Raw genomic sequence first — 18,976 nt, 5'->3', positions numbered from 1 at the left:
GTCCCTGTTTGGATGATATACAAAATGTCGTGTTGATCAACTCTGACGTCAACATCAAAGTAGTCGAACATTCTTGATCGGGATTTAATCCGAGGATAATACCAACAATCAATACGAACTAACGATTTTAAATTGGCTCACTACTTGACTAGCCTATTGGTCCCAAGCAAACGATTAACGTACCCCATTCTAGTCAAAATTCTAGTACTACACAATGTTTGTTTTGATTCGCTATGAAAGTTTGACAGATAAACTGAGGGGTTAGTGGATTTTCCTATGTTTCGAGGGGTGAATCGATTAGCTTGGGACCGAAGATAGTACCAGAGCTGAGCCAAAAAGTTGAGCACGTTTCTTCGGGACCTACTAGTCTTAAAGTTACCTCTATGATAATACCAGTTGGAGCTTACCACCATTAGAGTTACCTCAAGTACTCTACACGCTCGCTCAATGTTACTCAAAAGTTAGTAACTTCTACTCAGTTTGGTATTTTTATACAAAATGTCAAAATCTGAGTAACATTGATTTAGCAAAGTGAGTAACTTCTCCCACAGAGAACAGACATGGAGGCTCGAACAAAATTTCTCTAAAAACTTGTGTAAAGATTCCTATTCGACTTAAGCGCCACTAACGGCGACTTCCCCACTTAAAAACCCTCTTTGACAACATGATGGCGCGGGCGTTGCACAAATTACACTAGACACTAAGTGCTAGTAGCGCCAGTGGCAATTTTCAACAGAAAATTTATCGATACTAGCGCCAAATTGGTCGAAAGTGGAAAATTTATAGAAAAAATCAGGAGATGCTAACACCATAGAGGTAACTCTAAGACTAGAAGGTCCCGAAATAACGTGCTCAACTTTTTGGCTCAGCTCTGGTACTCTCTTCGGTCCCAAGCTAATCGATTCACCCCTCGAAACATAGGAAAAACCAATAACCCCTCATTTTATCTGTCAAACTTTCATAGCGAATCAAAACAAACATTGCGTAGTACTAGAATTTCGACTAGAATAGGGTACGTTAATCGTTTGCTTGGGACCAATAGGCTACTAAAGTGGTGAGCCAATTTAAAATCGTTAGTTTCGTATTGATTGTTGCTAACACCACGTAACGGCGACGTTCCCACTTATTTTACACAAGTTTCTGACCGAACTTGAACGTCTGTTCTCTGTGTTTTATCGTTCACGGATACGAATTTTGTTCATTTAAATCAAAAATATAAATGTTTATACTCTAAAAATATTAATTATTCAAAGTAAATTGAAAACATGTTTGAACCTTAAATATTTATGTTTGAATTAAAATCAAAGGCATGTTTATTTCAACAATATCAAAATTAATTGTATTTGACTGCTTCTGTCACCGACGTGTCTGTGTTTCACTTACGATGATCGGTTTCTGTACGTGACGAATAAGAATGGAATCATTATCCTGTGAGACCTGGCCAAGCGGGAATGGTTGGCGGAGACAATAAAGGTTCAGTAGACGGTAGTTATTTCACTAGCCATTTCGCAGGATTGAAGTTTTTGGTAGTGACCGATGAGAACAAGAGCTGGACGAAGCGACAATGGAGCTAGTGATACCAACAATCAATACGAAACTAACGATTTTAAATTGGCTCACTACTTGACTAGCCTATTGGCCCCAAGCAAACGATTAACGTACCCCATTATAGTCATAAATCTAGTTCTGCACAATGTTTGTTTTGATTCGCTATGAAAGTTTGACAGATAAAATGAGGGGTTAGTGGATTTTCCTATGTTTCGAGGGGTGAATCGATTAGCTTGGGACCGAAGAGAGTACCAGAGCTGAGCCAAAAATTTGAGCACGTTTCTTCGGGACCTTCTAGTCTTAGAGTTACCTCTATGGTGATACTCTGAGTGGAAGAATTCCCATCAGTTATATTCATGTACGAAAGATAGAACTGGTTCTTGGATGAGATGTTCTACGTGGAGACATTATACTGTCATCAAACACCGGGTTCCAGCATTGACGTCATGTCTCGAAAACGTTGCATTGTGGATAAATCGCAGTTGGTTTACAAATGTCTTCCTAACTTGAGTGTGTCAAACTGATCGGAAACGAACATTTTTTTTTATCGCGCTGTCGAAAATGATTTATAACAATAATTAAATATATATATATATATTTTCTTAACATAAAATACGCTTAAGATAAACTCTAAAATCATGTCAAATCAAACAAAAATATTCACATTTATTTTCAACTTGAATATTTTTAAAATAAACGTATAATGATTTTTATTTTAAACATTGATATCACATGACTTTTAACATAAAATACGTTTGAATCAACCTATTTTATTTTTGTGGCCAGAACAAACTGAGTTTACGTTTATTTTTACCTCAAATATTTTTATTTCGATGATACTTTTTTCTGCGTGTAGGGGAAATCGCACATATTCACCATTTTCCGAAAAATGCAGCTGCGCAGGAGGTAACCTCTACCTGTGGGTGCAAACTTGTTATGCATAATTTTCCATGAAAACATCTCCGATCCATACCGAAATAATAACAGTTAGTTTGCAAACACGTTTTCTTACACGATTCAAGCAAAAGTTTCCACCGGAAATTATTAGTTTATCTTTATGTACCGATTTGCCCCAAAAATCGTCTGTTTTAAGGCCTGTATAGAGATCAAAGCGAAGCGAAAATCTCATACAAAATACTACATTTTTCACCTGCGTGAAAAACGCAATTGGCAAATATTTCGCTTCGCTTTGAACTGTAAACAGGTACGATCCAGCGAAATCTTATTTTGTGGATCATATCTTTTTCGCATACGTTCATTTTTTTTCGCGCATGCAGCGCTAGCGAAAAGAGCAGCAGGTAAGTGAAAAGTTGACGTTTCGAGAAAGAGCGTATCTGTCAGATTTTCACTTCACCGGAGGTGTAAACTGACCGATTTCGTTTCACACTGCGAAAAAAAGGAAACTGGAAAATGTTCCACAAACATTTTTTCACAACCTTTTTCGCTAGTGAAATTTCATGATTTTTCGCGTACTTCAATTTTCGTTTCGCTTCGATCTATACTAAGCCACAGAGAACAGACATGGAGGCTCGAACAAAATTTCTCTAAAAACTTGTGTAAAGATTCCTATTTGACTTAAGCACCACTAACGGCGACTTCCCCACTTAAAAACCCTCTTTGACAACATGATGGCGCTGGCGTTGCACAAATTACACTAGACACTAAGTGCTAGTAGCGCCAAGTGGCAATTTTCAACAGAAAATTTATCGATACTAGCGCCAAATTGGTCGAAAGTGGAAAATTATAGAGAGAAAATCAGGAGATGCTAGCGCTACGTAACGGCGACGTTCCCACTTATTTTACACAAGTTTCTGACCGAGCTTCAACGTCTGTTCTCTGTGACTAAGCTTTACTTGGAGAATTTGGAAACTGCAAGACGCCAAAACTAGGCTTAAAAAATACCGACAATTTTTTACCTATAATTTTAGGTAATCGTAGCTTAGAGTGTGTGGAAAGTATTTACGATCGCGTCATCTAGCTGTGAAACAAAGCAAACATCAAAGAAATCGTTACAGTGAAGTCTCAAATCCCGGAATTACTAAATAAGGCGACCTGTGTATATACGAGTCAACCATGACACATTTCAACGCAAGCGCGCTTCGATGAGTAGTAACCCCAAATGACGTAACATTTTTGCTGATCTACTGAAAATTCTATAAATTTATAAATTTTATTGAAATATGGAAATAACTTTTTTTTTAATTAGTGTTTCTGCTTTGATTTTCCTATTTTTGTAATAAACCTCCCAAATCCAGACTTATTTATTTAAAATAAAATTAAACTTGCATCTACTTCTGTAACAGTTTTCATGGAGGCTACCTGCAAATAAACAAATCGAACGCAGACAACCCAGCCAAACGTCAATCCAGTCCAAAATACAAACAAAATTTACAAAACACAGTTTATTTCATTCGAAATATTCAAATTATATCAGAAAGCTTTGAAAAATGAGTCGAAACAATTTTTGCTCCTAGTTGAGTCGCCGAAGCAGAAATTTTGCCAACACTATGGCAGATTCGTCCGAACCAACGTCGATGGATTTTTGCTCCTTTGTGCGGGAATTGAACCAGACAGCGCAAATCGACTATGCGAGCCCCATCGGCGGCAACAGCAGTAGCAGCAGCAGCCGGAACTGCTGTCCTCCCGAATCTCGATTGTCTCAGGAGTTTGAAAACAAGATGCAACTGCTCCTTTTCAATTATGATTTGGACAATGAGAATGATGTCGCAATGGCGGGAATTCCAGTACTACAAACAGTCCATAGTGAAACGGATCAGGATGTGAATGGTAAGGATTAAAGGTACAGGGAACGAGCCGAAGAATACATAATAAATCATTTTCAGACCAGCTTCCTAGCGACAGTGCCTTTCCGAAGAACATAGGCAGTCATGATAACTCCCTGGAAACTACGCTAGATAACGAGGACGATCCGCTGGAACTGACGGGCGAGGAGGAATGCGATGACAGTGGAGATGCAGGCGACGGTGGCAGTTCCGATGAACAGCAACAATCGAGGTCACTTTCACTATCCTACTCGCTATCCATCTCACATGCACAGGAAAACTTCTCCCAGTACTCGCAAAGCACCGACAAGGGACTCTCAAAGAGGTACGACTCACCTTGCTCGTACGAAGATGATCGGGAATCGGAATGTACCAATTTCGACAAATTGGACGATTGGAATGACTTCATAAACGACATGCATAACAATAACAATAACGGAGACAGTGGCAACCGAGATTTTAAAGAATACTACGACGAATATCTAGCATCCAAAAATCTCCAAGAGAACGACGATGAAGACGAGCCAACGGAAGAGTCTAACACCAAAGAAGAAACTGACACCATCGGTAAAACGCTAGAAGATATCGCGAAGGATAATTCATTGGATTCTGTGGAGGAAAGTTGGGGTAAGTGGTTTGACATTATTCAAGTACAAAAATATTTCTATCGCATTGATTATTATCCTTTGGGTTATCAGCAGTGATGTTGGTGCTGTGCTATCTGAAGGAAAACTGCTTATCAAATCAACCTCGCTATAAACCGACAATTTCCACTTCCATTAGAGCAGAGTATCATTTGGATTATACGGCATCAGTATATTTTTCAAATTGTTTGGTGACCGTCAAATACGAACAATTCTAGATAGAGCTGGAATTAGGGCGTAACAGTTTTTGTAAACAATTACTTCTCTCGATGATCTCTAGAAAGCCAAGGCTCGCTCACTCAAATCAACGCCACCATCTGGTAGGGGAAGACTTCCTCTTCCCGTTGGTTATGTTGGTTTGCGTGGGCGTGCATTGAGTTTCGAGAAATCATCGAGAACAGTCATTGTTTACAAAAGTTGTTACGCCCTAATTCCAGCTCTATCAAAAATTGTTGCCTACCTCGTATCGCAATCTTCATTTAGACAACAAAAGTCCGATGAAGAGAATAATAAATAAATAAATAACTATTGCCAAACGACAACAAAGCCATAAGCAATGGTTTGTTTATGTTTGGAACCAAAACCAAATTCACATAGGGAAAATCAATGAGCGTAAACAGGTGAGGCCCAGTAAATTTGCCGTCTCTTTCGTTCTCCGGCTGATAAAATGGATGACGAAGTTTGACGTCACACTTCTTCAACCGTTTGAACAGCGGGAGAACGAAAGAGATGACAAACTCAATCAGCCTTACACATTTACATCTCATTGATAGATTTTCAGTAGGCCGATTTGACTACACATCCCGCCCCTGGTTTTCAAAGATCAAAATGTCATGATTACCTTTTTGGCAAGATGGACCAACCATGGTCTTAGCCGTCATCAGACAACAGCAAACAAAAATGATTACCTTAGATTTGTCTCATGTAAATCTTCAAACTGCGTGTATTGACGAATATACCTACCGGTTTTGTCCCAGTACGTCAGGACTGTGAGTTTGGTAGAGATCATCAAAGTAAATTTGAATAAATATAACGATCTAGCACTTGAAGCAATCCTTAAACAGGGTCTATGCGCTCACTAACCTTATATATTCCGCAAGTGAATTTCAATGTTTTTTGTTTTTCGTTTTCTACAGACTATCGCTCGGATACTCCAGCGTTCCCAAGGCATACATCAGCAATGGACAAATGCCGTTCGTTTCTCGAGTACCGAAACCCTTCCACCGAAATTGAAGATGATTCCATGGACGCCGAAGGCAACGCGAGCTCGACCACGGCGGACCCAATCCAAAGGGTACCGTCCTGTAAACGTAAGTTCCGCTACGATGATCTAGACGAAATTGAATACGAGGTAACCAAAGTAGTGACTGAGAAGTTCCTCAAAACGGACGCCGTACCGTTCCACGGTTGCCATGTGCCGATATCGCAGATCGATGATGAGCTGTTTGCGCAACTGGTGCGTATTGAATCTTTTAGCACGACTCCAACTCCAGTGAATGCCGCGGAACATCTGAACAACAACGAGCCCGAATGTAGCGAAACGGATGACGGTGAGAAAGATGAAACCGAATCGACCACCGCGACTACTCCCACGAACGCTAGAAATTTGGAGCAAATGTTCCAAACATTTGAAGATGATGCCCATGCTGGATCAGACGTCGGATACCAAAGACTCCCGAACAAGTCAACCACAAACAAGAGTGCAATCGAACGCATTTCTTCCCCGTTTCATCATTTGAGTCGCTCGCATCTAGCACCGGTTGCTAACAGTGATAGCGACTAAATTATGTTGTATGTATTTACTTGGTTTGTTTTTTGTTTGATCTCTATTGTTAGAATTTCGGTTTTGACGATGTTTTGTTTGTTGGCATCAGTATTCTTTCATGAATTATAAATTCATCGAATTGGAAGTATCTAGTCTTTGAACCGTTAAATCGGTGACATCAGTTTCTGAATCAAATATTAGCTATGAAAGATTCGTGTAGCAATGAGCTGAAAACTGTCAAGGATAGCTAACGATCAAATTTTGCTCAAACGGATTATTTATATCTCTTATTACTAATCGACTAACTTTATTTGTTGGATTGCAAGTTTAACAATTTATCGAAAACCAAAAATGATCCCAGTGAATGCTTTTTTTTATCTCAATTTGCAATGCTCGATATGTGTGTGGAATTCTGAGTTTATACAACTCACTGATAGAAGTAAGCAATCCTCACCTGTACCTAGTAAACCTGGTAGACCAGTAGATATAAAACCGGATAATATAGACTCAGTGCAAAAAGAACAGAAAACGCAAAGATTAAACCTAACAGACTCAGTTTCTAAACAAACCTTAAAGACTTAGTGAAATATATTAGCTAAATAAATGGTTGACATGTATCAGTCTATCAGTATTATATAAGTGTCCGAAACATGCATAAATGAATTGTGCATCATTTCCCAGAAACTCCGTTTTCCAGAATACTTTGTTTTGGTGTAAAAACTATTCAAATATGTTTGCGTCATTTTGACATGACCCCGAATGTCACTATCCCGAACTACATTACCCTAAGCGCCGCTACCCCGAATGTTACACTGAAAAAAGTTTTCATATAGTTTCCATTGGGAACGCACATGATATTTTTTCCAATAACAAAATTAATTATTTTTATCTGAAATTAACATAACATTCATATGATCACATGAATCATATGTGATAAATCACATAAACTTCATTGGACACATAAGGTTTATGTGATTTTGTGGTGCGATTCCCAATTATGAGATCACATGAAAGTTATGCGTAATTCTAATGGATATTTTCCATCGAAAATGTGATTTATTTTTTGTGTACACTTCCTCAAAAATCATTGACCATTACCACAGAGAACAGACATTGAGGCTCGAACAAAATTTCTCTAAAAACTATTCGACTTAAGCGCCACTAACGGCGACTTCCCCACTTAAAAACCCTCTTTGACAACATGATGGCGCTGGCGTTGCACAAATTACACTAGACACTAAGTGCTAGTAGCGCCAAGTGGCAATTTTCAACAGAAAATTTATCGATACTAGCGCCAAATTGGTCGAAAGTGGAAAATTTATAGAGAAAATCAGGAGATGCTAACACCACGTAACGGCGACGTTCCCACTTACTTTACACAAGTTTCTGACCGAACTTGAACGTCTGTTCTCTGTGCCATTACCGAGAAGCCATTTACCATTCCGAAAATTTGTTGATTTCTCTAATTATATTACACTCAGGTCTTTTTTTTAAACGGGGGTAAACACCGTTTAAAGACAAACCTGCTATACTTTTTATTTTTAACATGCTTAAATATGTTAAAACGTTTAAATTTTGCAGCCAGTTTTAATATCCATATACAGCCATTCCATAGCAAAACGATATAGTGGTTCTCAGAATTTCGTAAAAATTTGTAGGTTTGTTCCTTATCGTAATATACCCGTATTTTTATGTGGTCAAAAAAATCAATGTTTTTTTTTCAAAAATGTATAACTTTTGAACCACTAGGCCGTTATTAAAAGATCAAAATATTAAATGAAAGGTGTTTAAAAATAATTTAGGAAACATATGATGATACTGAAAAATGGTTAGGTGATATTTTGTTCACATGCACGATAAATTGGTTACTCTATTTAAGCGTTTCGTTACATGACTCAATTTTCATTTTTTAAATCATTATTATCCCACATCAACTCTATCTACCACACTCTCCTGCTTCATAATCAAAATCGTGACCTAGAGCACATAACATATGTGGAACTCGATCTTCAAAAATCGAACCCATTTCAATAATTTAAAGTGGTATAGAAGGGCATCGATCTGTCAAATTGATTATACCAGCTCTCAAGGGGGTAGTCAATTCTTATAAAATAATTCTAACGTGGTTTATAATTCTATGTGGTCTTAGCACTCCTGAACTCATGTCTTACTATTTCTTTCACCATTTGTATCCTTTATTTATAATGATATAGCCAGCTTTAACAAATTCATCACCTTGCTTCATACAGCAAATCTGTGGTAAATGTATAAATGTATGTAACATTTTCTTCTTTGGACATTTACTAATTTTATGGAACCAATTGCATCAAACATTGATTTCATAAGGTTTCGTAGGAGGCAAAATACGACCGCGTAAATTTGGAGTTAAGTGCTTACATTTTGAAGTCTAGAAGGAAACAGCAAAATTTTGCTACAAGTTGTCAAGGTTTATACAGAAGTACCATTTGAAAAATATGCAGTGTTTTGAGCTGACCTAGCATCGTTCCATTCGCAAGAATTTTGCAAGCAGGGCGATAAATGAAATCGAGCGCTTATCGATACCTGCAATACCCAAGATTTCAACACACCCTATGTTTCTCAATTGCCGTCAATTGAAAGTTTCTTCTCAAATCCAAACACAAAGGACTACTCCAATTACTTTGTAACAAAAACCGTGGTAAGGTTGATCCTGATCGAAACCGCAAAGTGCAACAAACTTTTTTTCGACTGCTATGGCTAAGGTCCTAGGGTGGGACTCATACCTATATAGGTGTATCAAGGTTAAGCCACAGAGAACAGACGTTCAAGTTCGGTCAGAAACTTGTGTAAAATAAGTGGGAACGTCGCCGTTACGTGGTGTTAGCATCTCCTGATTTTCTCTATAAATTTTCCACTTTCGACCAATTTAGCGCTAGTATCGATAAATTTTCTGTTGAAAATTGCCACTTGGCGCTACTAGCACTTAGTGTCTAGTGTAATTTGTGCAACGCCAGCGCCATCATGTTGTCAAAGAGGGTTTTTAAGTGGGGAAGTCGCCGTTAGTGGCGCTTAAGTCGAATAGGAATCTTTACACAAGTTTTTAGAGAAATTTTGTTCGAGCCTCCATTGGCGTCTTGCAGTGAAACTTTTCCATGCTTTCGCCACCTACATTTCGAAGTGAGAACTACTAGAAAGAGGATATTTTCCAAATTCTTCAAGTAAAACAGACGATTTTTGGGGCAAATCGGTACATAAAGAAAAACTAATAATTTCCCGTGGAAACTTTTGCTTGAATCGTGTAAGAAAATGTGTTTGCAAACTAACTGTTATTATTTCGGTATGGATCGGAGATGTTTTCATGGAAAATTATGCATAACAAGTTTGCACCCACAGGGAGAGGTTACCTCCTGCGCAGCGGCATTTTTCGGAAAATGGTGAATATGTGCGATTTCCACTAGGATGAAAGTGGAAATTAAGTGAATTTACTTAGGAAAGGTTGTATCATGCTAATGGTAATGGAGATTGGTTGTATAGGACGCCAATATTCAATAAATGTTCATTTTGGCCTTTTGTTAGCAAACATATTGATGCTCACAATTTTCGACGGAAAACGCAACGGAACTTGCTTTACTCAACACGCACCATACTATAAAATGGTGCTAGATGGTCTTCAAAGTGATAGCAAGATGACAAATCATCTCTATTTTGAATAATTGAGCAATTTACTTCTGTCACAGAGAACAGACGTTGAAGCTCGGTCAGAAACTTGTGTAAAATAAGTGGGAACGTCGCCGTTACGTGGTGTTAGCATCTCCTGATTTTCTCTCTATAATTTTCCACTTTCGACCAATTTGGCGCTAGTATCGATAAATTTTCTGTTGAAAATTGCCACTTGGCGCTACTAGCACTTAGTGTCTAGTATAATTTGTGCAACGCCAGCGCCATCATGTTGTCAAAGAGGGTTTTTAAGTGGGGAAGTCGCCGTTAGTGGTGCTTAAGTCAAATAGGAATCTTTACACAAGTTTTTAGAGAAATTTTGTTCGAGCCTCCATGTCTGTTCTCTGTGCTTCTGTTAACATCATATTTACGATGCAGCATTGTTAGAGCCGCGAAATGAAATGAATATATCTTATGAAAGTTCAACTGGAAAAGTCAAAGTTGCACATCAGTCTGATCGTAAAAACGTTTTCTTCTGCAATTCGAATGTTGTATTGGAAGAATTTTACACAGGCTTGATGAAAATTATGATTTAACGCTAATTTTCACGAATTTTATATGCAGTCTGTCAACATTATCATCATCATGCAGTGGCGACATCTGTGTTGAGCTTTTACGGCAATCTTCCAATGTCTGTTCTCTGCACGGTAACCAGCGTAAACACATAAATGAGTAAAATAATACACATTTTTTATATTTATATGCAGCTGTCAAAAAATGTGTAAATTTGGAGTTCTTAACATGTGTAAAAAAATACACATTTTAAGAATGTAATACCAGTCAAAAAATGTGTATTTTTATACTCATTAATGGGTAAAAAAAAACTTCAAACTTGTCGGAGACGAGCTAGCCAACGGCTGAAAGTCTCCTTAATAAATATATAAAAAAAAACTTCAAACTTTGCTGTATCCTGCCTTGTTTACGCACGCCATTTGTATATATTTCAGCAAAGTACTACAGGAAAATAAAAGAACTACGGTCCAAGCTGGACAGCGCAACGATGGACATACTGGAGGGTAGGTGATTTATACTATTTTCATAGTAAAGTTTTATAAAAAAAATCATAATCAATGTCCGGTGCCTCGCTTGCTTGCTTCATACCGATTTCTGTTTTTTTCTATGATTTGTTTTCCGCGCTGAGCACCAATGCTACTGACGCCAGGGAGGCAGCTCCCACACCTGGATCCTACCTATCGAGCCATCAACTCATGAACCGGGGATCAATGGCTTTACTTCCCTTCCGAAGGAAGGCGTGATTCTCGGCGTGATCAGAGATATTATGCCTCAGCGGCGCCAACTGGGATTGAACCCATTATTGAATCATGCTTACCACTACACCACCGGCGCCGCTACTGATTTTGTTGATGGCATTTCAGTGCCAACATTTTAAAGGGGCGTAATTGCTTTTGTAAACAATGACTTTAGTCGTCAATTTCTCGCGAATGAAATCTTACCTCTCCAAAATTACAATGCTAGCTGGTAGAGGAAACATTCCTCTACCTGCTGGTGTGATTATTTTTCATGAGTGTGCTTTTATTCGCGAGAAATCAACGGCTAAAGCCATTGTTTACAAATGCAATTACGCCCCTTTGAAATGTTGGCACTGATTTCTTTTATTTTTATTAAATATTATTAATAAAATATTATTGTATTCGAGCAATCTTTATTTTATCATTGACACAAATAAGAAAATTCCGATGTTTATAAAAAACCATGCGCACCCATTATATTTAAGTTCTAGAAATGATTACTTTTTACACATTTTGCCTAGCATTTTGCTGTAAAAACCGTTCTTGAAAAATGTGTAAAAAATACACATCTATTGACGTTTGCTGGGTTTACACATATTATTTTTACTGAGTTTACACATTTTATGAGTAGGCCCCTTTTTTCACGAATGTGTGAAATTTTACACATTAATGTGTTTACGCTGGTTACCGTGTTGTCTTTCGAAATTTGATGTGTAATTTGAGACACAGATGCCGCTTCATCGCTTATTCCTACGTGACTACCACTACATCAACCTTTGAGCACACTTCACTTTTCACGCACACTAGTAAAACGCCTGTCAAAACATTCCGGGTACCGTTAAATGCGAGAGGAAGTTTGCGCGCGATATATTAATAAATTTTATTATCTCAGCTGACAGACAACAGGCAAACGCAGGCAACATATCAGCAGAATTTCGGCGCCCAAAAGCATTAACCACATCGATTAACACTATTTTTTTTTTCATAAAACGTGTGAAATAAAACAAAAGTCAGCCACTAAAGCAATGTCTTATAGAACCCGAGGTCAGTCGAGTAAAGTAACGGCCCTATCTGACGAATCCAAAGAGAACACAACTCCCAAACGGCGAGGTCGTCCGAAGAAGAACAACGATATTCCGGAGGCTTCACCGCCGAAACGAGCCAAAGCAACTAACGGACGGCGTCAAGTGACGACGAATGACGCGGAAGAAATAAGTGTATCGGCTATTGGATGCCTTCCGGAACGGGAACGTGAAACTGAAGATCTGGCAAAGTATATTGAAGACATTTTATCGGAAAATGGTTCCGGCAGTTTGTACATAAGGTAAGTAGTTGTGTTTTGCGTTGTGCGAACCAGATCTGATCTGACATTTAATTGATTTTAGTGGCCCTCCTGGAACGGGAAAAACAGCTACTCTCACCAGGATTATAAGTGACCAAAAGCTGGCTAGCAAACTTAACATGGTTTACGTAAACTGCACATCAATCAGCACTGCTGGGGGTATCTATAAGAAAATATGCGAAGGACTGAAGCTTTCGGTTGGTGGAACAACGGAGAAATTCTATCTAGTGGCTATCGAGGAATACCTGAAAAAGAAGCACAAAACGGTTATGCTGGTCTTGGATGAAATAGACCAACTAGCGAGCAGCAAACAAACCGTGCTGTATAACATTTTCGAGTGGCCTACTAAACGGGAATCGAAACTGATTTTAGTCGGAATTGCTAACGCTCTGGATCTCACGGATCGGTTACTTTCTAGGCTACAAGCCAGATGTGAGCTGAAACCGCATCTAATTCAGTTCCTTCCCTACACCAAGCAACAACTGGTCAACATTTTGAAAACTAGCTTGCAACAAAAGCAAAAGGCTGATATGTTCAACGATGCAGCGTTACAGATGCTTGCTGCAAAAGTTGCTTCAACTTCCGGGGATGCTAGAAGAGCATTGTTGCTTACCCGAACTTTGGTCGAGTCTACCGATAACGAGTACCGACAGGAGAAGAAATCGAAAAACACCAGGGAGCTTACCTCTCCGCCGAAAGCTGTTCACATTCGATCGGTTGTTAGTACGCTCAATCAAGTTTACGGAACGATACAAACTATGACCGACGAAGAAGCATTCCCACTGCAACAGAAGCTGCTCGTTTGCGCGTTGCTGTTGGTTCTGAAAGCCAGCAAAAGCAAGGACATCACCGTTGGAAAGTTGCATCAGGTGTACAAAGCTGTTTGCTCCAAACGGAATCTTCTGTCGGTGGATCAAGCCGAATTCGGTAACCTTTGCTCGTTGGTGGAAACGAGAGGAATCCTCCGCATGCAAGGTAAGAAAGAACCGCGACTAACTCGCATTTTACTGCAATGGGACGAGGAGGAAGTGCACAATGCACTCAATGATAAACAGTTGATTGCAAGCGTGCTCAGCGACACGTCGTGTGTGATCAAGTGATTTTTATTTTTAAGTTAAAGTGAATGCTAGGATCCTTTTAATTTATCAAGTAGCTTTTTTGTTTAGCCTTAATGACTTTAGTGCTTAACTAATAAAATACTGACTGCCAACTATATGGTACATTGTTTTGTCCGAAGCGTCTCTAAGAAAATATGACTATCAATTTTATTGTTCGATCCACTACAACATCTACTCGTAATACACTGCTAGTACGGTCGCGATTACAAAATACGTCGGTGCTTCGTATACAAAGTTCACGTATCCATCCTTTTCGGCATCCCACACGAAACGCATGGACGATTTGAAGTCCTGGGAATTCTTATCTCCCACGGTCACCATGGCAACCACTCGATACCGCTCAAAGCTGCATCGTTTGACCATATCTCGGAGTTCGACGCTGAGATTTTCCGCCAATCGCTTGGCACGTCGTGGGTTGTACTTATGATCCTCCAAGAATGAATTGAGATAACGATCGATTATAAACTGCACTCGCTCACGATTGAACGGATGGCGCGATTCCAAACGATAGTTGTTTTGAAAACGCGGAGACATGTACTGCAAGGAGATGTGAATTATTTAACACTGTTTAAGTAGGGTAAATGACAGCTTCGGCAATAGCATTATCGCCAGGGGTGTAAACAAAGCCCTTTAGCACTTAATTTTGGCAAAGCGATGGTCTGAATCATGATGTATCCTGATGTAAAAAATTAGGACTCTAGAACGCAAATTACCCCCGAATGATAATAGATAAATGTACTGCCGAAGCCGTCGTTTTATTTAGATAGATTAAAGAGCCATTCACAATGTGAACGTTTGCGGTCCGTTGACGTAAATTTGACAGATAACCCATTGATTAACTGTTAAATCAACGCAAAGGCAAACGCAACGAATCCATTGTGCGTGGCGCTTGATAAGTTACCATTGTACTGCGGCGACTGGTCCATCGTCTAGATGCCATAGACGGGAAACCAGAACTCATTAGGCGATTGAATATCATACCCGTGGATGATTGTCGGCGAGACTGAAAATGATCCAGTTAGCTAAGGAGAAAATACTGATGATCACAAACTTACACTACTCATAGCGAGATCAAAGCTTTCGTGAACACCAGGGAAAACTGACTTGCGCTAAACATTTGAAAAATGAAGATTAGTTAAGCTAGCTTATAGATATTATCGGTACAGTTGAAAACCGGAAGACCCCACACGCGACAATCGATTTTATGTTGTTCTATACGTTAAACATAACGTCGGACATAGTGCGCATTATAGCACATCATTGTGCGAATGTATGTATCGTGTGGAGTTTTCCGATGTCCAAATTGACCGACAGTATCAACTAGTTTTAATCGCATACATAGACTTTGGTTTCCCTTCGCTTATCCATTCCCAGCTCTTCGTGAGGTTCCATGATAGCAATTCTCTTTTTCTTCACCTTTTTCTCGGGCGTTGTCTAAAAATGGTATGATTATTATAGAATTTGAGAAACGATACACGGCAAAATCCCTATCCGTTACTTGAGGTGCTAATTCCGAATCCATTTTGTCCTGTGTGAATACGAAGATCGCAAACAAAATCGAGCAAATTCAGATTCCCCGTCAAAACTTAAATGTTCTTCTGTGACTACTTGATCGTTATACTACACTGAGGATGATTTGATTTTTGCAGATTTTTGCCATTTGCTTATACGAATTAACTGGAATTTTTACGCCTGTCCTTACGTTAGTAAGTATTCTCCGAAGAGAAAGACTACTTAGATATTATAAAAATCAAGAATCCCAAAAAACTGTCTACGTAGTTAATGAACAGCTCCTAATCTGCCTACGTTTCCTTTTTTGTTTTCTACTTTATCTTTATTCTCTTTTTATTTTTTTGCTCTTCTTTCCTTCTTCTCTTCTTTTGTTAAAATATAACTAATACTAATACCTCCTTGTTTTCTCTCTAATTTGTCTGCTATATCCTACCATCACGACGAGAGATGAGCTACCCTACATGGTACACGCCGAGAGGATAAATCTAGACCAAAATTTGAAATAGGCGGAACAACCATACGTAAACAATGGTTTTAAACACAAAATTTTCAAGAATAAAAACACTCCCACGCAAACTAACAATGACGGTGTTATCTAACAATCTTGCGTCAATCTTGCTTGGATGTGCTTTGATTCTCGAGGAATTTGCGTTTAAAGCCATTGTTTACGTTTGTTTGTTCCGCCTGTTTCAATTGTTGGTCTAGAAATGATGACAATTCTTCGTTCGTACAAAATGTCTTTCGTTTCGAGATGCGCAATGTGCCCCCAGGAATGGCAACAGTAACATGAAAGTTGACACCTGGGGCCACATTGCGCATCTCGAAAAGAAATACTTTTTCATACAAGCCTTCGTACAAAAAGTCTTTCGTTTCGAGATTCGCAATGTGACCCCTGTTTCTCAAAGGAAAAAAGATATTTTCGAACAAATTCATAAGTTTACTTTATATAAATGAAAATCAACATACATATGACCAATTTCACGTGAATTTGAATGCTAACTTCACATTTCTGAAGAACGCTCGGATTTTACTCTTGATACCGCCCATTAGATTCTACAAAACTTTCTTCTTAACTTTTCGTTGAGCTGCAGACCAAATTTTCTTGAAGCAGTCAACAGAGCTTGTTTCTCTTCCTTCTTTCTTAAGATGCCGTTTAATTATTGCCCAGGATCTTTCGATAGGACGCAGTTGATACATAGAGGTAACTCTACACGAACCGAAAATCAATTATTTTTTTCATGTGTTTCACTTATACATTTTTGCCAAAACATCAACCTTATACCAACAATCAATACGAAACTAAAGATTTTAAATTGGCTCACTACTTGACTAGCCTATTGGTCCCAAGCAAACGACATACCTTACCCCATTCTAGTCGAAATTCTAGTACTACACTATGTTTGTTTTGATTTGCTATGAAAGTTTGACAGATAAAATGAGGGGTTCTTGGATTTTCCTATGTTTCGAGGGGTGCATCGATTAGCTTGGGACCGAAGATAGTACCAGAGCTGAGCCAAAAAGTTGAGCACGTATTTTCGGGACCTTCTGGTCTTAGAGTTACCTCTATGCTACTACTGGATTGAACTAGCATTTTCACCAAATGTACTAGAATGTTTTGGTTCTATTTCTTTCACTCTACTCAAAACTGGAATGCATAAAAAAAATTACAAAATGATACACTATTTGTACACTGTCAAAGAATCATTGTACACAAAATCACCTTTGTGCAAAACCAAAATAAAAATACTATCCCATCGATTATGTAATTGCAATACGAGTTGAAAAGCTACAGTGACCTAGTGAGCACCATAGCTCGAGTCGCCTGCTACTGCGACCAGTAAATTGATCTATTGTAGTATATATCCCGTGTCCTTAGTGAGTCGCCTGTTAGTATTGTGTATTATATTGAGAGCCCAACCTAGATACTAGTCTATATTAAGACTGCAGTTTTCTCCGCCCATCTCTCCCCAAATAAATGTTGTATGGTCATTTTACGTAACGACGTGTTCAGGGTATCATCCAAACCATTGTTGGTATAGTTCAATCATTTGGGTTATCGTTCGGGTATGGTATTTTGTTATTCGGGTCCCTCTGAGCATTTCTAGTAAAATCCATAAGCAAACGTTAGACTGTCCGTGAAACATGGCGGCCATCGTACAATCCTTTCACTCCATTGAAAATTTCCATAAGAAACTTTCAATATTTGCTAGAAGAGACGACTTCTCGCCAATAACTGTCAAATGACGAAAATAAATAAGTATTATACATGCAAACCCACCCCCCGGAGGTAGTTCTTTCCAGCAATACCCGTTTTCAGATTACTCTCCTTTATATTTTCCATATCTCCATTGGTTTGTACAATAGTTGAGGATTCGGTGATGCATATCATTTGTTTGATGTTGCCATTTTTTCCTAGATCTGGCTGGATGTAGTTTTTCATAATATCCGCTAAATGCAGCTATCAAATTTGCTTTCGTAATTAAATATGTTTACAGTTGATGTTTTACTTTTATTCACCACGTGTCGTTAACCTAATCTATACAATTTATCCCTTTTAAAGAGTTCACACCAAATGTATAAAATGGTACCCGGTATCCTTGGTTTATCTTCATTTTTTAGATGTATTATAACTTTAATGTCTACGTAGCAACAAAAATCCTTCCTGACGAGGAAAATAACGTACAAAATAGTGATCGAATAGATTTTTGTTTGTGATTTCGACGGACGATTTTCTAATAATAAATTAGGTATGTTAACATTATGAATCATTTCGTCTTGTCGATGTTGACTCTGCCCAAGGATCGATTATATTAGTAGCTATGTGTTTGCACTTTACCTAGTGCAGTCTAATAAGAAACAGGCTTTGTTTTAATTCATATTCCTACCGTCTTTTGGTATGAGCTATGAACGAGCTATATCGATAATTGTCGTGGCCCATCGACCTCCAATAACAATAATAAGATGTTGATGGAACGGAAATCTTGTCTTTATATGAAGCATACCTTAGTGAACCTACATTGGTACATTGGCTGATGAATCAAAGGAATAAAGATATGATCATCATGGGTTTTCCGGAAGAATGGAAAACGAAAGTATCGCGCAGGATTTCCACATGGAAGAAAGCTACTGCTTCTTTCGTCTTGTCCTCCTGTTGCTGGTGCGTTACTTGTAGTAGCCAGTCCGCGGTCATCCCATGCTGGTGTGTTCCTTCTCGGTGAATTCCAGCTGGGACAGCGTTTTCACCACCTCACCTCGATGGGCTGGAGAAAGGGCTTGGCACAACCCGACTACTGCATCCAGAGCCACCTCGGGGCATTC

At 38.7% G+C, this 18,976-nt stretch overlaps 4 protein-coding genes across 6 annotated transcripts in view; 2 read left to right on the top strand and 2 right to left on the bottom strand.

Moving 5' to 3' along the window:
• The first annotated feature begins 3,912 nt into the window (after positions 1 to 3,912).
• Positions 3,913 to 7,347, top strand: LOC135709467 (uncharacterized). Its single transcript, XM_065231829.1, has 3 exons — positions 3,913 to 4,335; positions 4,392 to 4,958; positions 6,112 to 7,347. The coding sequence occupies exons 1-3, from the start codon at positions 4,056 to 4,058 to the stop codon at positions 6,756 to 6,758; spliced, it is 1,494 nt and encodes a 497-aa protein (XP_065087901.1). The 5' UTR covers positions 3,913 to 4,055; the 3' UTR covers positions 6,759 to 7,347.
• Positions 7,348 to 12,569: 5,222 nt separating this feature from the next.
• Positions 12,570 to 18,976, top strand: part of Cdc6 (Cell division cycle 6) — a 324,753-nt gene continuing 318,346 nt past the window's right edge. The window contains exons 1-2 of the mRNA XM_065231968.1: positions 12,570 to 13,010; positions 13,072 to 14,147. Of these exons, the coding sequence (XP_065088040.1) occupies positions 12,712 to 13,010; positions 13,072 to 14,128 (1,356 nt within the window). The 5' untranslated portion in view covers positions 12,570 to 12,711 and the 3' untranslated portion in view covers positions 14,129 to 14,147. The remainder of the gene's footprint in view (positions 13,011 to 13,071; positions 14,148 to 18,976) is intronic.
• Positions 14,124 to 15,690, bottom strand: LOC135709593 (dynein light chain Tctex-type protein 2B-like). Its single transcript, XM_065231985.1, has 5 exons — positions 15,645 to 15,690; positions 15,485 to 15,580; positions 15,202 to 15,255; positions 15,048 to 15,149; positions 14,124 to 14,683 (listed from the first exon to the last, which is right to left on the bottom strand). The coding sequence occupies exons 1-5, from the start codon at positions 15,666 to 15,668 to the stop codon at positions 14,318 to 14,320; spliced, it is 642 nt and encodes a 213-aa protein (XP_065088057.1). The 5' UTR covers positions 15,669 to 15,690; the 3' UTR covers positions 14,124 to 14,317.
• Positions 17,969 to 18,976, bottom strand: part of ACC (acetyl-CoA carboxylase) — a 63,142-nt gene continuing 62,134 nt past the window's right edge. For all 3 annotated transcript variants that reach the window (XM_065231855.1, XM_065231863.1, XM_065231872.1), the window contains one exon: positions 17,969 to 18,976. In XM_065231855.1, the coding sequence (XP_065087927.1) occupies positions 18,845 to 18,976 (132 nt within the window). In that variant the 3' untranslated portion in view covers positions 17,969 to 18,844.

The sequence above is a fragment of the Ochlerotatus camptorhynchus genome, unplaced genomic scaffold, assembly GCF_037179485.1.
Source record: "Ochlerotatus camptorhynchus isolate MF236.1 unplaced genomic scaffold, CSIRO-AGI_Acam_v1.1 ptg000035l, whole genome shotgun sequence".
Classification (NCBI taxonomy): Eukaryota; Metazoa; Arthropoda; class Insecta; order Diptera; family Culicidae; genus Ochlerotatus; species Ochlerotatus camptorhynchus.
The sequence above is the reverse complement of the archived record's forward strand: the minus strand, read 5'-3'. Positions and strand labels throughout refer to the sequence as shown.